Raw genomic sequence first — 15,909 nt, forward strand, 5'->3', positions numbered from 1 at the left:
GCATTTTCCAATATTAAAAAAATAATCACGCTTTAGGCAACATTTGCCTGATTTTATATTTTAGTAACTTCAAAACCTGTTGATAGGCATTATTTTTATTATTTCTTGCTATAGCTCCCAGATAGATGATGTAATAAATGAGGTCAAAGAGAATAGGTCTTAGAATAAAGAAGACCTTTCCTAGAATAGGAATAACTGGCACCTCAAGAAATAGTTCATCTCATGGTAGGATAGATGGCATGAAATTGAGTATAGAACACAAAGCTATAGAAAGTCAGACTTCATTGCTTGACATATGAAGATATGCAGACATATCTTCTCAGAACAATATGATTGCTATTAAAGGCGGTTAGGTAGAAAGCTCATGAGTACTGAATGAGCAATGAAGCTTTATGGGTTTATACAACAGATACAGATAGCAGATTAAATATTCTTCTGTATGTGGTATCTTTAGTTGTTCTGACCTCTCTATATCCAGGATAAAGCTTTTATATGAGCACTGAACTTTTCTGTGAGGGGACAAAAGGAGCTTTAACTTCCCACGGGCTCCCCAGAGCAAGGGAAGGAGAAGAAAAAAGGCAGAAAAAAAAAGTCCCCTTTTCCCAGAAGGACAGAAGAAATGCTCTTTGATCCCTGGTGGCCTTGGTGTTTCTCAGGGTTGAGATGTAGAGCCTTTAAGAGCTTTCTGCTCAAACTGGCAGAGAGTAAGGATTAGCCTCCAGAAACTTCAATTCTTCACAGTTTCAACTGGGAGAATATTTCAGTAAGGCAAATCAACAAGAAGGCCTGTATTGCTCCACGGATGGAAGATGGAAGCCGTATCAGAGAAAATACTCCATTAAACAAAGTTCTTAGATGGAGGGGTGAGGCCAAAATCACCTAGGGCTCAGCACACTGCTCCAAGCAGGTCCTGCAAGAATTAGCTGTGGTTGTTACAGTCTCAAAAGTTCAGAGTTCAACAGAAGAGAGATGAGAAATTTTCAGTCTAGGCGCCCTTTCCATTACAGATAACTCCTTTCAATTCAAAAAACTGTTTCCCTCTCACAATCAGAAATCAGTGGTTAAAAAAACTGTAGGACACTGCTGGAAATGGAAAGAGAGGGTAGAAATGGTGTAATTAGGATTTTTAGTAGTATATGGAATCCCTAAATCCAGATTTAGAAAAATAAATTTCTAAGAAATTCCCTTTGTAAGTAAATCACTTGACTTCGTATATTCATGCTTTATAAAGAAAATCCCTTATTTACACCCTTCTGTGTATCTATACGTATGCTGCCACCTGAGACCAAACTATGTCATCTGTTACATTTTGTCCTGATACTTCAAAACTCCCTGGTCCAAGAAACTTCTTTTTACAAATAATTAATGATCCTGAAGGTACAGTATTGTGGGTTCTCAGTCCAGCTGTCCTTTCAGTTTAAACTACATCAGTACAGAAGAGCAGTAGTGACACTGAAGAAGAAAAAAAAAAAAAAGTGTCAGAAGAAGATTCCTTACTGATTTTTTTTTTTAGTTATTTTCTTAAGTCTTAAAGTATATTTAGTGGCATCTTAGCTAATTTAATTTCCTTTGATTTCTAGGAACGATTTTGAAGAGTATTTTGACATTGTGATCACAAATGCTTTGAAACCTGGTTTCTTCTCCCATACCCCAAACCAAAGACCTTTCCGAACTCTTGGTAAGTAGCAGTCATGATTCCCTTCTCATCTGCTTACATCTATCAAAAAAAAAAAAAAAAAGTGAGAGGACAGAACCAGACTAATCACCTGGACAACATATTTTGAAAACGTGTCTCAGTAATCCAGCTAGCAACTTTTGAACCTGTTGGCTTGTTTCAGTAAATTTAATGGACAGGCAAGAAATTTTCTGTGCAAACGAGGCCAGAAGAGAGGAAAAAGCAGTGAAAATTCAAATGGATTCTACACAAGACTCTTCCAGAGATAGTAGTAAAAAGTATTCTTAAGACTGAAGAGCACAGAGAAATTAAGAATTACAATGAAAAGGCAGAGCTGTGACTAATTTAAAATGGTATTGAGGCTCAGATATTGCATTATTAATGAAAACTTAAGAATCATTTTCTTTATTGTGCTGACAAGATCATACTCAGAAAATCAAGTTTAGTTCTGGTAAAAAACGTACCAAAAACATTTCAAGAATTTAAAGGAAGTTCAAAGATCAGTACAAATAAAATTGCAAGGTTAGAGGAAATGATTTATGATGGAAACCTGACAGTATTAAATGTGTATTTTGGCTAAATCACAACAGAGTAGGCAAAAAGGAAGTGCCCCTGTACTCAATTTAATTAAAACATTCTGAAGCATTTGGCATGTTTGAGAACCTAATGCTGTCCATTAGGTAATTAAGGTTGTAACAAAAGACATTTACAAGAACAGAATGTTTTGAACTACAAATAACAATAGAAACATGGCTGAAAACATTTATTTTTTCCACATTTTAGTAAATATCCCGATGATTAAAAGGTACCTGAAAATGAATCTTATATCCAAAATAGCATAAGTCAGCATATATTGAACTGTGTTTTAGCGCTTTATGACAGGAAAATCAGCTATTCCAGCCCAAAATAAATTTTGCCTGTGGAACCTTTATAGTAAAAGTAAAACAAGCAGTGGAAATATATATTGAAACTGCATTTTAATGTTTCATCTATTTATATAGGAAAGTAAGTAAGATAAATGTTAAATGTAATTTTTAAAGTCTTAGTACAACTAGGAAATTGCAAGTTGACGATTTCAGAATAAATAAACTCAGGAGGGAAATTGAAAATATTCCTATGAAATGAGAATAAAAAGTAAAAACATAAAGTGTGAAAAACGGTCGGTTCTGTAAACGTTTTATTTAATTTCATAGAATGCAAACTGAAAATAAGGCATAACCCACTTTAGATATTTTTAAACAATCTTATTAGCCTCATTTCCTAAGGAGATCCTGCTGTGTCTCTCTGTCAGTAATCCAGCTAGCAACTTTTGAACCTGTTGGCCAGTTTCAGTAAATTTAATAGACAGGCAAAAAGTTTTCTATGCAAACGTAGTTAGAAGAGAGGAAAAAGTCTCCATTAAGAAATATTGTATAGAATTAGCTTCATCACGTTATTAGATTATAAGTACCAATTTTCATGAAGCTGTTTCTTTCTTATGCATTCAAACAGGAACGGCATTCCCTAGAGACCTCTTACTAACTTGCTTGTTTTCATTCACTTTGTATTTTAACATTGCAAAGAGGCTCAAGTGAGGGTTGGTCATTCAGTGTGTATTTTGCAAAATTACTGCAAAATAAAGTGCAGCTTCAGTTCTGGAGACCTGACTATATAAAAAGATAAGTGATAGATATCTAAACATATCCAAGACAACTATCATATAAATAATTACTATTAATTTGTTAGTGGGCATCTTTTTAATAAACTTGTACCCGGTGGATAGTAAATGGTTCCTTCTGAAAGACCAACCTGAACATTCAAAGCAAAGAATTATGCATATAGGACAGGCTTTTGGAGACACAGTTTGAAATAGTGAAGAGCTTATTTAAGAGTATGTGAAGTTTTAACCACCAAAATAGGAATAACCATATGAGAAAATTACCAAAATAATAATATGTTTTTATAATGTATCTTTTGTTGCTCTCCCTCTGTGTTCCTTGCAACAAACCTACAGCTTCAGGACAGGCATTGATAACTTCACACAGTTGCAACAGATGCCAAGAAACACAATTCATTTCTAAAATAGTGCATGGGGGAGTTTCTGATATATTTTTTTTTTGAGCTGGATTTCCAGTTTCCAGAATTTCTGATGTGTTGCTTCATATCAGAACTACTGAAAATTCCAAATTTCAGCTAGCTTCTTTCTTTTGCCACTGTGGCTTAAAGAAAATAGCCATTGTGCTTCGGACCCTCTCTTTTCTTAGATCATCGGACGTAATTTAGAGGAAGGGAAACAAAACTACCCCATTTTTTCTTTGAAACAGGAAAAAAAAATATAGGTGGACATATTTTCTTAAACCACAAAGGGTAAAACGTCTTTAGGAAATTAGGACAAAAAAAACCTTCAGTAAGTGAAATAAAGTTTGTTCTGTGGATAAGTTTGTTGTGGAAAATCAAGTGAAATAACTTCAGTGGCTGAACTGCTTATCAATCCTATTCATTTCTCTAGGGCTAAGTTTAAGCTGTGTTCTTCCATCCATCAGTGCATCTGAGTTAGAACAAATTCCTAACAATACACCTAGCTAGGTTTGCCCTTATATTCCAAGGGAAATGTGTTTAAAATGTATTTAAGGCAAAAAATATGGAATGTGTTCTTAATTTCAAACACCTCAGGTGCTGTATTGTGAGATGGAGCTGAATTTTATTAACACATAAAAGGATTTTTGCTGCAGATTTACTAAGAGAAAGTCTTTGAAGTTTACTGAAGAGAAGGATAAATTCTTTTCAGTGCATAATTTCAAAAAGGTGACTGTGTTCAGTAAACATTTGAAACAGGACAACGTGACAAAGAAGTCATTTTCTAAAAGTGAGAGATCAGATAACTGTTGTGCAGAAATGTTTTTTTTTTTCAATTGGCAAGTAGTTTTAAAACTAACCCATTTAGAACAACGAAAAATTTTTTTAATTGTACAATTAAAAATGCATCACTACTTTATTTGAGTTTCAAAGCATGCATCATTTAAAGAAACCAAAACACAGTTTGAATTCATAAAAGAATCTTGTGACTGCTTTTTATTAAACTGAGACATTGAAAAGCACAATATTTAATTATTTATTTTACACAGTTATCTTTCAAAGTGCCATACTGTTAAATGGAAGAACAGTGTATCTTTCTATCTTGTAGAATAGCTACATTTATTTTTACCTGGTAAAACCGTTTTTATAGTTAGGTGTAGCTTATGTAGCAAAGCACATATTTTATGAGAACAGTGCTAAACAAAAATCTCTACTGCCATAATACAAATACTCCATAATTTATCTCAGGCACTTGTTATTCATAAGGTTACATTTTCTTTTACAGAGGGGAATTATTTAAATGAATCTTGAAAATGCTAATAACATTTCAAGCTATTAGATTTAAGGATCTGGTTGACAATGTTTGTGTAAATCCCATGTTGAGAGTACTAGTTCTGATCATTGCCAAATATATTTTTTGGAATGCAGAGTTAAAATAGAAATGCTAAAGATAGCCCTAATTTCCTTGAGTCCTTTAAGTCTGTAGGTACAGTGTATTCTCTCTTGGTACTAAATAAAACTTTCACATCTTTCATTTCCAGCTCAGGAACAGTTGCTGTCTACTTTGATCTATTTTTCTGATAAATTAAAATTGTGTTGTAGATTGTTATGTGCTCAGTGTCTAAATTTACAATGCATATTTAAGAGTTTATGTGCTGATATATGTTCATATATGTGTGCACATATATGCATCTTCTTTGCTTGAGCCAAAGATCCTATGTGTGGAGTGGTAGTGGATGCAATTTTTCTGAGGCTCTGTGACTTTGTCCAATGCCCAGAGAAGCAAACCCACTTTCCTTCTGCTGCAGAGGGTCTCATGTTTTCAAAGCCCACTTTCAGTCACACTTCTAGGCTGGCTGCCTTATTTCTGCACTCAAATTCCTGTCCTGCTTGTGGTGCCTCTCCTATATGATGTAGTCTCAAATTCAGGAAAGTCTTTCAGTCCTCCAGTTTTTTTCCAATTCTCTTGTAACTGCCATTTTAACAACTCACTACTTAAGCTTTTTTCCTCCCTCAGTGATTCTTTTCAATCCTTTTAAAGTCTACTACAGTGGTATGCTATGATCTGAAAAGATCAATTAGAAAAGAAAATGAGGGGACAGGATATAAAATGACGTACTTGTGTGAAGACAGTCTTTGATTATTAGGGTCTGCAAGACTTCATAAGAAAGAGGTGATCCCATGTCTGCATTTTAAGTTTTCTTCTGTGACATCTGGACTTGATTACTGCCAAAGATGGGATACAGAAGTGGGTGGAGAATTGAGGCTGTGCTTATATAGCTATTTTTATGCATTTATATTCTAAGGCCTTTTAGGCCCAAGGAGTGGGATCTGGAAGGGAGTGGCTTCATTCCCTGGACATTGAATGTGTAAGACATATAACTTCTTTCTGGGCTGTTCTTTTTATTTGAAACTTCTGTCTTCACAGGCAGAAGAGTACCAAAGTACTTCCCAGTAAATATTTTTAAATACCCTTAGCAAAACTTTAATATATATATAAAAAAGGTGGAAATTTTGAAATAGATGCATTCCACTGTTAAAAGAGAATATACCTTTTAGTCTTGCATCATTCACTTATTTAAAGAACATATATGCCATCTCCAGAAAATTATGACATTTTCAATGAAATCACTTTGAATTGAGTATACAGTATAGCTCAGTTGTTATAATTCCTATGTAATAAGTGTCTCAGTTGCTACCTCTACAACAAAGGCTTCTTTGAAAACAAAAATATATATCTATTTTTAATTTCCTTTTACCTTTAGCCTTAGAGGTTAAAACTTCATAAAGCTTACCTATTCTTTCTGGCCATATTAATTGTTCTAATCATCTCTCTTCACCAATCTTAGAAGCACAGAATCAGCCACACCAGGAGATGTGGTTGCTTCCAACCCAAAGGCCCTGAAGGCTTGGGAAGCCTTCTGCAGGGAAGTCCACAAAGGGCCACTTTTCCTGCTTCTCAGAAGATACAAACAAAATAACACCACCATCAGCAGAGGAGAGTTGTGTAAACCACTCCCTTGTTGAATCCTGGTGTTCCTTTATTTAATGCATCTGTGCTTGCTGCCATATTTATTTTTTTTTTTTGGACATGTTGCCTCTTCGTATCAGCCTGCCTGGAAATACTGTATAACGTGAGGCTACATAATAATGCGCATTTGCTGAGAGCTTGTGACAGAATGGTGTATGAAGGCTGTACTGGCTGTGGGCTGCATTAATCAGAAGGAATAAAGTCCATAAATGTTTTCCATATGACTTCTAAAATGAGTGCTTTCATATTGTTAAAACATCCCCCAGTGCCATATAGTCCGTGAAAGCATTGCAATGCTTTTCATGGAGATCTTGTTTAGCAATTCTATGTAGCGTATTGCCACTGTTTGTCATGTATTTTCTGGATATTTAGAAAAGGAGAAGGAAATTTATAACTAATAAATGACATATGTTTATACTCTAGTTTTCAAAACTAGATCTTTTTTTACCTCATAACGTCAGGAAGTTAAGATCAAGGCTGTCCTTATTCTGTAATACCAGTAACAGGTTCTGTATCTCACTGGTGGTTGGGGATCCATTGTGTAAGAGAAAAAGTATCTGGTTCTATACCCAAGTCACCAATGAAAAATTATTTCCTATTCATGACTAGAGATTATCCATCATTTCTGGAGGAAGTGAAATTTCTTTGTAACCATGTAAGTGGTGTAGCTGATGAAAGGCTTTAAATAGAAAATTTTTCATATTCAGTAATAGATCCTGATCATTTTTATTTTTTTATTTTGAAAACTATAAGGATTATCAAGGATTATAAGGATTATTAGGGGCTATAAGGATTATTATGTTACAGACAAACATTGAAAAGGACATTGTTTGTTACCTAGTGATTTATCAATTAATCTTCATAAAGTTTGCTAGGTAGTACTTATATATAGTTTGAAATCAACAGTTTGGGAATAATTTGAGAATAGAGAGCTGATCGTTTCCTATTGTATCATCAACATGTTTGTATTTAAGCCATATGATTGGTAAAACAGGAGGCTGTAGCAAAGGACCTCTTCTCTAACAGTTAAATTTTATTTCATGTTTGCTAAACATAGTCTTAGCTGACAATAACAGTCTGGATTTTGCTTCGTACATATTCAGTACTGTGGTCTCTGTGAAAGTATCACAAACAGATGCAAAAAAAAGCAAAATAAAGTTGGGCAAGTGCATACATGCATCCTTTTGGGAAGTAGAGTCATGATAAAATCATGGACAGACACAATTCATTTTTAACAGCTGGTAGCAAAACCAGCTTTCTTCCTTGACATAAAGCTTTGTTCTGATAGCTTTCAAAGTCCTTGTCTACCCCATTTGATGGTCATTGCCTCATAAAAACACGTGTTCAGAACATTTTGGTTCCATTGCAGAGAAATCAAATTAGAAATTGAGGAAGCAAATTTTTATTACTAACTGGAAGTTTATCATATAACCATAGAATATCCTGTATTGGAAGGGACCCACGAGGATCACTGAGTCCAACTCCTAACGACTCCTATCATTATAGCCCTGTTATTAAATGATGTGAGGGGCAAGTCTGCAGTTTGTATTTGTATATGTATCCACTTTTACAATGATGTTGTTAAACTGGTGTAATTTCTGTAAGTTGCCACCCTGTAGTAGTCAGATTGCATGGTAGCCAAAGAACAAGTAAGCCAAATTCTCAATGACCATACCTCCTTTTTGGTAATCTGAACAGAGAGGTCATTTCTTTCTGCTAAGGGGAAGGAGGGGTTTTGTTTTGTTTGTTTCTTGGAATGGGCTTTTCTGGTATTTGCTTCAGAAGTGGTGGGAGAACAGATTCTCATTGTGCCATTTATATATACTCACCGATCATAAGCTGGAGGTTTTGTGGCCAAGTTCAGTTTCTGTTTCTACAAGGACAGCACAGTTTAGTGTAAACTGGGAGTATGGGCCAAGTGCTGGGATTTCAGGGGCTGGCCCCCTAACTGGCATGGGAGGTACATGGCTATCAGCTGAGCCAGCTGTTGGAAAGTGGGCTGGATGCTGTCTCTTGAGCTCCTTTGGTTGATGCCTCAACTATATTAGCCAGAAGATCTACGAAGCTATTTCTTCAACATTAGTCTGTTTTCCAAAAATATTGAGGCTTAGGCAATCACATGACATGTATCCATAGGAATTTCTTCCCGTCCCCAACTGCAGGCCTCTATCAGCAACACAGTTTCAGCCACATTTGAGTATGGCTTAGTATTCTCAGAAATATTACAGATTCTACAGACTAGAGAGGGTGTATGGTCTGTCTGTCCCAGATCAAGGAAAGGGTACGGTGTAAACTGATTCCTCATCAGATAGCTAAGTATCAACACAGGAGAGTCTGGCTACAGATGACCTAGCTACTGGAAAAGCATCCATGAGACACTGAACCCTATTGACATTCAGCAAATCCAACTGCAAGAACACAACTTCAGATGAAACTAGGCCCCATTATATCCACTATTGTTCACAAACAACTCCTTTTTTATTTAAAAATAAAAAATTAAGTAGTCTTTGAAATAGGGCATCTGTTTGTTTTTGAAGATGAAAGCTGAACCGTAGATACATTCCCCAATGCCTATCCTTATTTAAAAGAAAAAAATTGAAGTAAATGTCTCAAGCCAAGTTCTTTATATGTTTGCCTAGTGTTCAAAGTACCACAGAGGATAAAAGAAATAAGAAGTTATTCATCCAAAAATCAAAACACTGAAAACTGCAAAATGCTTCTGTGTAAAGACAGCAGGGGTTGCTTCAGCTGATTACCTTTGATATTAAATACTGTGTTTCGCACTAGACTGATAAAAATATTATGGAAAGCTATTTCAAAGAAAGCTAAAGCTTTCAAAAGCTGCATATAAACAATATTCCTTTTGTTAAAACTGGAAAACATGTTTAGCATAATTGCCAAGTAGTCCAAAACAGAATTCTTTGTCTATGGAACGAGCATTTCATTTTCAAAAGGAGCTGCAGTAACTAACTAACACTATTACAAAACCCTAGTTATTGATTGTATTACATTGTATTTAAGGCTTGGATAAAACTCAAAACGCTGTTGTTTAAGGTATTGTGCAAGCACATGATAAGAGTCACTCTCTGTCTTCAAGATATTCATGGGCAAAAGAGATAAACAATTGTCAGAAAACCAAAAATACTAGCTTTTCTATTAGAGCCAAGAAACTGAAACAAAAAGATTGAATGACTTACCCATAATCTTATCTCTGGCAGATCTGCATATTTAACTAAGATCTCTAATGTCCTAATCCAGAAGCAATGAAGAATTGTAAACTATGTTTGCATAAGGACTCAATGAGAGTCTTGACTGTGAAAATCCTTTTAGCTCTTTCCAAAGATTCATAATGGGGAAGTTAAGATAACAGAATTGCAATTAATTCTTCTGGATTTACTTTTTGTGGTTCAGTGATATATCCTTTATAAGTTTAAGGAGTTGGACCTACTAACTTGATGTGGTCTACACTGACATTTTTCAAATAATACAATAATTATTCAGTAATTATTTCAAGTTATCAAAAGCAGCAGGCTAGAACAGGTCTTTGTGTTAGAAGACAGTTCTATACCAATGATTTCATAAAATTGGTTATTGGTTATCAGAACATGCTTATGTTTAATTTTAATGGAAGAAACTTTCTTCATAGACAAGTATGTCAAACCTTGCTGATCTGGTGAATTTTGAGTTTATATTAAGTTTTCCAAGCCTGTATAGTTAGAAAAAGTTTACTAAAGAACCTATTTCTGGGAAATATATCGCAAAATCTGTAAGTCATGATGATGCTTTAAATGTGGTTGCTATACATCACCATTTAAAAATAACAGTTGTTTTAACAACATACAGTAGTTATATAAACTACAAATACAGTTAATAACAGTAGTTATATTGAAATATTTCAACACATATACCATGTGGTAAGGAGGTCATTAGAAGTCAGGATTGATAGAAAATTCTTAATCATAATTTTGAAGTCACTTTCTGTTTTTGTTTATTTCAGGATATTAGCAGAGAATGGAACTAGAGTTTGATCTGGATTGCACCAGCAGTATTGGGAAAATAAGTCATGAAAGCTGCCATGCTTAGGAAACCCAATTCATCCAAAATTTCATGTTGTTTTTTTTTACAGCAATAAGACAGCCTAAGGCCTATCAGCCCTATCCTCTCTATGTAGTGAATTCCCACAGAACTTGAATTGTCATATCCTAGCCTGTATTTTTAAAACCAAAGCCAAAATACCTAAATGACCAGTTCATATTTCAAACAAAACTGTGTTCAGCATACAGACTTCTGTGGCTTAAGGGAATTCTCCTCCAACACATGAAAATATTATTAAGGGGAGATGATCTTTTCTTCCATAGTCTCTGAGAAAACATAGCCAAAAGCAAGATATAGAAGCAAAGTAGTCAGCACTCAATACAGATCACATTTATAGTGTGATAATACTCTAACATAAAGTGTGATGCTGAAAAAGATTTGGCATTTATTGAAGTTTTCTTAAGGAATGTGAAGACCCAATACTATTTGGAAGAAAAAAAAAAAAAAAGGCAAATGAATATCTTCCATACATGAGCAGGGCTTGCAGAAGGAACTCTTTTTGCAGAATTAGTAGGATCATTTCTGAAATGATAACTTCAGTTCTCATTGTTACACTTGCATAAAAATACTGAAAGTTTGAAAGGGCTGACTAAGGGATTACATCTGAGGGAGACGTAAACTTCCTTAATTTGATTCACTGAAGAGAATATTAAGATGTAGTATTAATGATCCGTTGGCTTGTGGCACATTTACATCAGACACATGGGAGCTCAGGCAAGGATAATATAATACCTGAAGAATATATAACAATTATTTATATACATATTTCAATACTCAGAATAGAAACTCTAGAATATAACTTTTTTTTTTCAAATATTCCTTCTGGTTATACAAAATATTTATTTTCATCTTCATTCTGTTTCTAAGCACACATAAGAGCATCTGTCCAGGACTGGGGAGTGAAGTCAGAACTAAATTGGAGATCTGATAGGACTGAAAGGAACATTAGGGAAACAAAACATGTGCAAGTCAACTGCTATTTTGGGATTAAGAGAACATATATTTCCTTTTGATCTGTTTCCTGCATTTTCAGTATAAGATGGTTATACAAATACATTTTATTTCGTCCATGAAATGGAAAAGGTCCCAGTGGAAAGCTTATTAACTCATACAGATGATTATCAGACTCAACTTCTGTTTACAAATACGATGTTACTCCATTGTTGTCTTAGTAGGCTTCTCTTCTTGCCAGATAGTATTCAGAAACAAATTCTTGCCATTTAGTTGCAAGCCTCTCCCTTAAGCAAAAGATTGACAGACAACTATGTTGTAAGGGTGATTTCCTAGGTCAAAAATCGCAGAGGTCTATTTTGGGTAAAAAATAAATAAATAAATAAATAATAAAAAAGGAGCAATAAATAAGTACCAGGAATGGTTATAGAAACCATTGTATATGGAAACTACCCTAGCTAGCTATCATTTTTTGATATTACTCAGCTTACTATCATTATAGGCAATGAAGAGCTAGCCAACACGGTCAGTGGAGAGCTGTACAATGGCCCAAAAGGAAGTGCCTATGCTCTACTCTATAGGATACATTGGCCCCATTGGCTTCATAGTGCAATCTGGAGTGGCTCTGCTTCATATCATAGGCCCATTGATGTTTCTGCATCTGGAGCTGAATGACAGCCATGGTGCACTTGTTGCCTGAGCATAAGCCCTCAGGGCTAATTAAGAGCCCCAGGGAACACAAGCGCAGGTCTTGCACAGGAGATATGCAAGACCCATGGCCTCTCAGCTTGCAACTGGACTAAGGTGCTGGGACACCATAAGGCATCTCAAATGTCACCAGGCATCAGTATTTTAGCAGCTGAATTGAACCAGGCTACCTCCTGAGTAGGAAGCTGTGATCTGTGCTGGTCTACTTCCATGCCTACAGCTAAGGTCTGGCTGCTTGCAGGATGGATCAGTACAGGTTTGTAAAATTTACTAATGTACTAAGACTCAGTGCAAAGCTGTGTGAATTTGGTTGGTGCACATTTAGCTGCTTGAACTTCACATAATAGTCCTTAAACCACTGTCAAATTCCACAATGAATTTTTTGGAAGAAAAAAAAAAATTCTACATCATTGGTAGATTTACCAATACAACTTTGCAGGGAAAAAATATCCTTTGCCATAGATTATATATGTGTAAACAATAAGTGAGGAAAGTTGTGTTTTTTCTTTATTTTTGTTCTCTGTGTAATTATTTTCATCTTAGACAAAGCGCCTGGTAAAGAGTTACATTGTGATTTGATTTTTCATTAATTTGGAAATTAGGATTGAGGCAGTTTGTAGTAGAGCAAAAATGAAGAGTTGTGTATGGTACATTCCTGTCAGATTGGGAGCTGGCAACCATTGCAGAAAGCTTCCCTTCAGCATAGTTTCCGTGAATCTGTATGTGCTGGTTTTCATTAAGAAACTTTAGAGTTCTCTTGTGTGTTCTCCCAAAATGTCAAGCTTTTATTAAGGTTAGTTTGTAGAATTGTTTTTCACAGAAAGCACATGTTGCTTTCTGTACTGCAGGCATCAGATCTGCTATTGGAAGCAAATAGTGAAAGGAGCTGGTTAGGAAGACCTGGAAAAGAGCTGAGAACACTAAGGGGAATCGTGAGGAAAGCCTGCACGGAGATGTGGTGTGCTTTGACACTGAACCCCTGCCTTGGTTTCCCAGTTTCTAAATCCTGAGGCTTACTTAATGTTTATGGAGCACTTGGGAGAGTTGCAAAGTGGTAAGTGGCATAGGAGAGCTGCAATAAATAACAGGTGTGGACTTACTGTGCACAGGGGACATCTTAGGTGGGTAGAGAACTAACTAGCTCTGCAGCAGCTCTGCCTCTCCCACCCAGTACAGGGCAAATAAAACATCAGAGAACACAAAGCCTGGACATTTCTTGGCTGACAGTCAATCACGGGACATTGTATTGGTCAGTAGCAAGCCCTCTGCAGCTGATGTTCAAAAGGGAATTATCTCATACAAACTGAAAGCTCAGGAAAAGGTAAAAGTGATGTACCATATTCTTCTTTGCTCTCTTTGTTCTTCAGTCTTCTTTATTGTTCACGTAGGACTCCAGATGTTTTAACCTTAAATATGTATGTTGCATGTTTTTCTAGGTAGAGTTAGCAACCGCAGGACTTTTTCTCTTCATCAGTAAACACATTCATTCTGAACTGATTCTTATCTGCTGCAAAATGAATTTATATATTGTTGCTGTCCACAGATCCCAGGTGTCTGAGATACTGCCAGACTAATGCTGAGCATTCCAAGATGATTATTTTTTCTGGAATAATAGTAGCAAGAGATTTTATCTGTGAAATTCCTACATATGGAGATCTGGCTTAATGCTCTTGATTCTGAGAAACAAGGTAAATTGCATGTTCACTTAGACACTGAGTGGTTTTGCAAACCACACAAAGTGCATAGATAAGGAACTGCAGAATTATAGGAAATGTCTTGGGGATCATTTTCTTTCACTTCTTCAAAAAACCAATACTACAAATCTTTCATGTCAATCTTCCCATCAAAGCTTAAGTTTTCTTTCCCAGAAAGTAATAGTTTCCTTTCTTCCTCACCATCTCCAGCCCAGTTATGTTGTTCTGAGATTTACAGTGACTGTTTGACACATAAAAGTTTTACCACTTTCTTAGAACATTAATTTCCTAATGTTTTTCAATTAGTTTATTAAATAAAAAGTTACACTATAACTCAACAGATTTAATAGTTTTTAGGAACAGAGTTTCTTGTTGTTCACTGTGATGTTCCCTGACACCTCAGATACACATCTAGCCCTGGAGCAGGCCTGAATAAGCATCTGAAATCTCTGCCAGTTGTTCTAATCTTGCCAACTTCTTTGCCCGTCCTGTGAATCCATCCAATGTCTTGTGTCCACAGGGCCATGAAATTTCCCCAAACCTCAAGACTGACCTTGCCATCACCTCTCCATGTCTTTCATGTGCACATATACCTGGTCCTTCCCTTCTGCTCAGCTTCTATCAGAGGTCATAAGTCTCAACAGAGATGTCAGCATGCATGCCTTATATAGACAGGTGGAAGGATATATTTTTTAATTTCTCTGGCCCCCAGGAGAAGTTTTCTCACTGTCCCTCATCTCAGCACTCATGGTCTGAGCAACATCATATTCCAGTTACTTGTTCTTTTATCCTGAGTCTGTATAACTCCAGTTCCACCTGTCTCATCTTCATCTCACTCTCCCCTCCTAAACTACTTGGATGGCTATTGTTACCATTTCATGGACGTTAATATATTTACATTCATAGTGCTTCTGATGTATGGGAACTTAAAGCTCCTATTTACATACAAAGCACTCAGGGTCCTGTATGAAATCTGTGGCAGAACCCTCTGTCCCAAGAGCCAGAGTAACCCAGACCAAAGCATTGCTGCAGCATCCTTTCCTCATGCAGCCAACCCTGATCCCAGCAAAATGTTTTTCTCCCAGCAGCTCCCTCCCTGCCAAGGTCCCAGGGGTGAGCACCCTTCCAGAGGACATCCTCAGGGCACAGCTTCCCCACGCCTCTCTGAAAGGCAAGTGCTTGAGGAGCTGTGCTTGCTCGCCTTGCTCTGCTGCTGGCCTTCACACCAGCACACCAGTGGTCTAGAGGGGTTTCCTACTTTACTTTCTCCTTTTTCTCCTGCGTATCTGGAGTTTGGCGTAGTGCCACCTAATTGCTCACCAGTGCAATTCACATAACTTCCAAATACTTTTCTTCAATGCTTTCATATAAGGAAATAAAGACTGCTGAAGGCTTTCTGTGATGGACCCTAATGTGTGTATTTCTCACGACAAGAGTGCACTGCACAAAACCAAATTTTTAAAGGTTTTTTTTTTTTTTTCTCCAGAAGGAATAATAATAATGTCAAATACAGTATAGAATATATTAAAAGGATCTAAGGGTCCTCCTTAAGAGGACCTTAATCCTTAAGATTGCAAAATCACCATTGGGATTCACTGATGATGAATCAAAGGTACGTCTCCACAGCAAGATTCTCTGACGCTAAAATCGATGTTAGGTCCTGAACAATCTTTTAATACTCCTTGAACTTTTTCATAAGC

General features: G+C 36.1%; 1 protein-coding gene across 1 annotated transcript in view; it reads left to right on the forward strand.

The window, feature by feature from the left end:
• LOC310896699 (dermatan-sulfate epimerase) overlaps nucleotides 1–15,909 on the forward strand; it is a 202,226-nt gene that overhangs the window by 106,719 nt on the left and 79,598 nt on the right. Inside the window, exon 8 of the mRNA XM_083829313.1 lies at nucleotides 1,581–1,678. Coding sequence (XP_083685439.1) covers nucleotides 1,581–1,678 — 98 coding nt within the window. The remainder of the gene's footprint in view (nucleotides 1–1,580; nucleotides 1,679–15,909) is intronic.

This window comes from Anser anser, assembly GCF_964211835.1.
Source record: "Anser anser genome assembly, chromosome: 3".
NCBI classification, from domain to species: Eukaryota; Metazoa; Chordata; class Aves; order Anseriformes; family Anatidae; genus Anser; species Anser anser.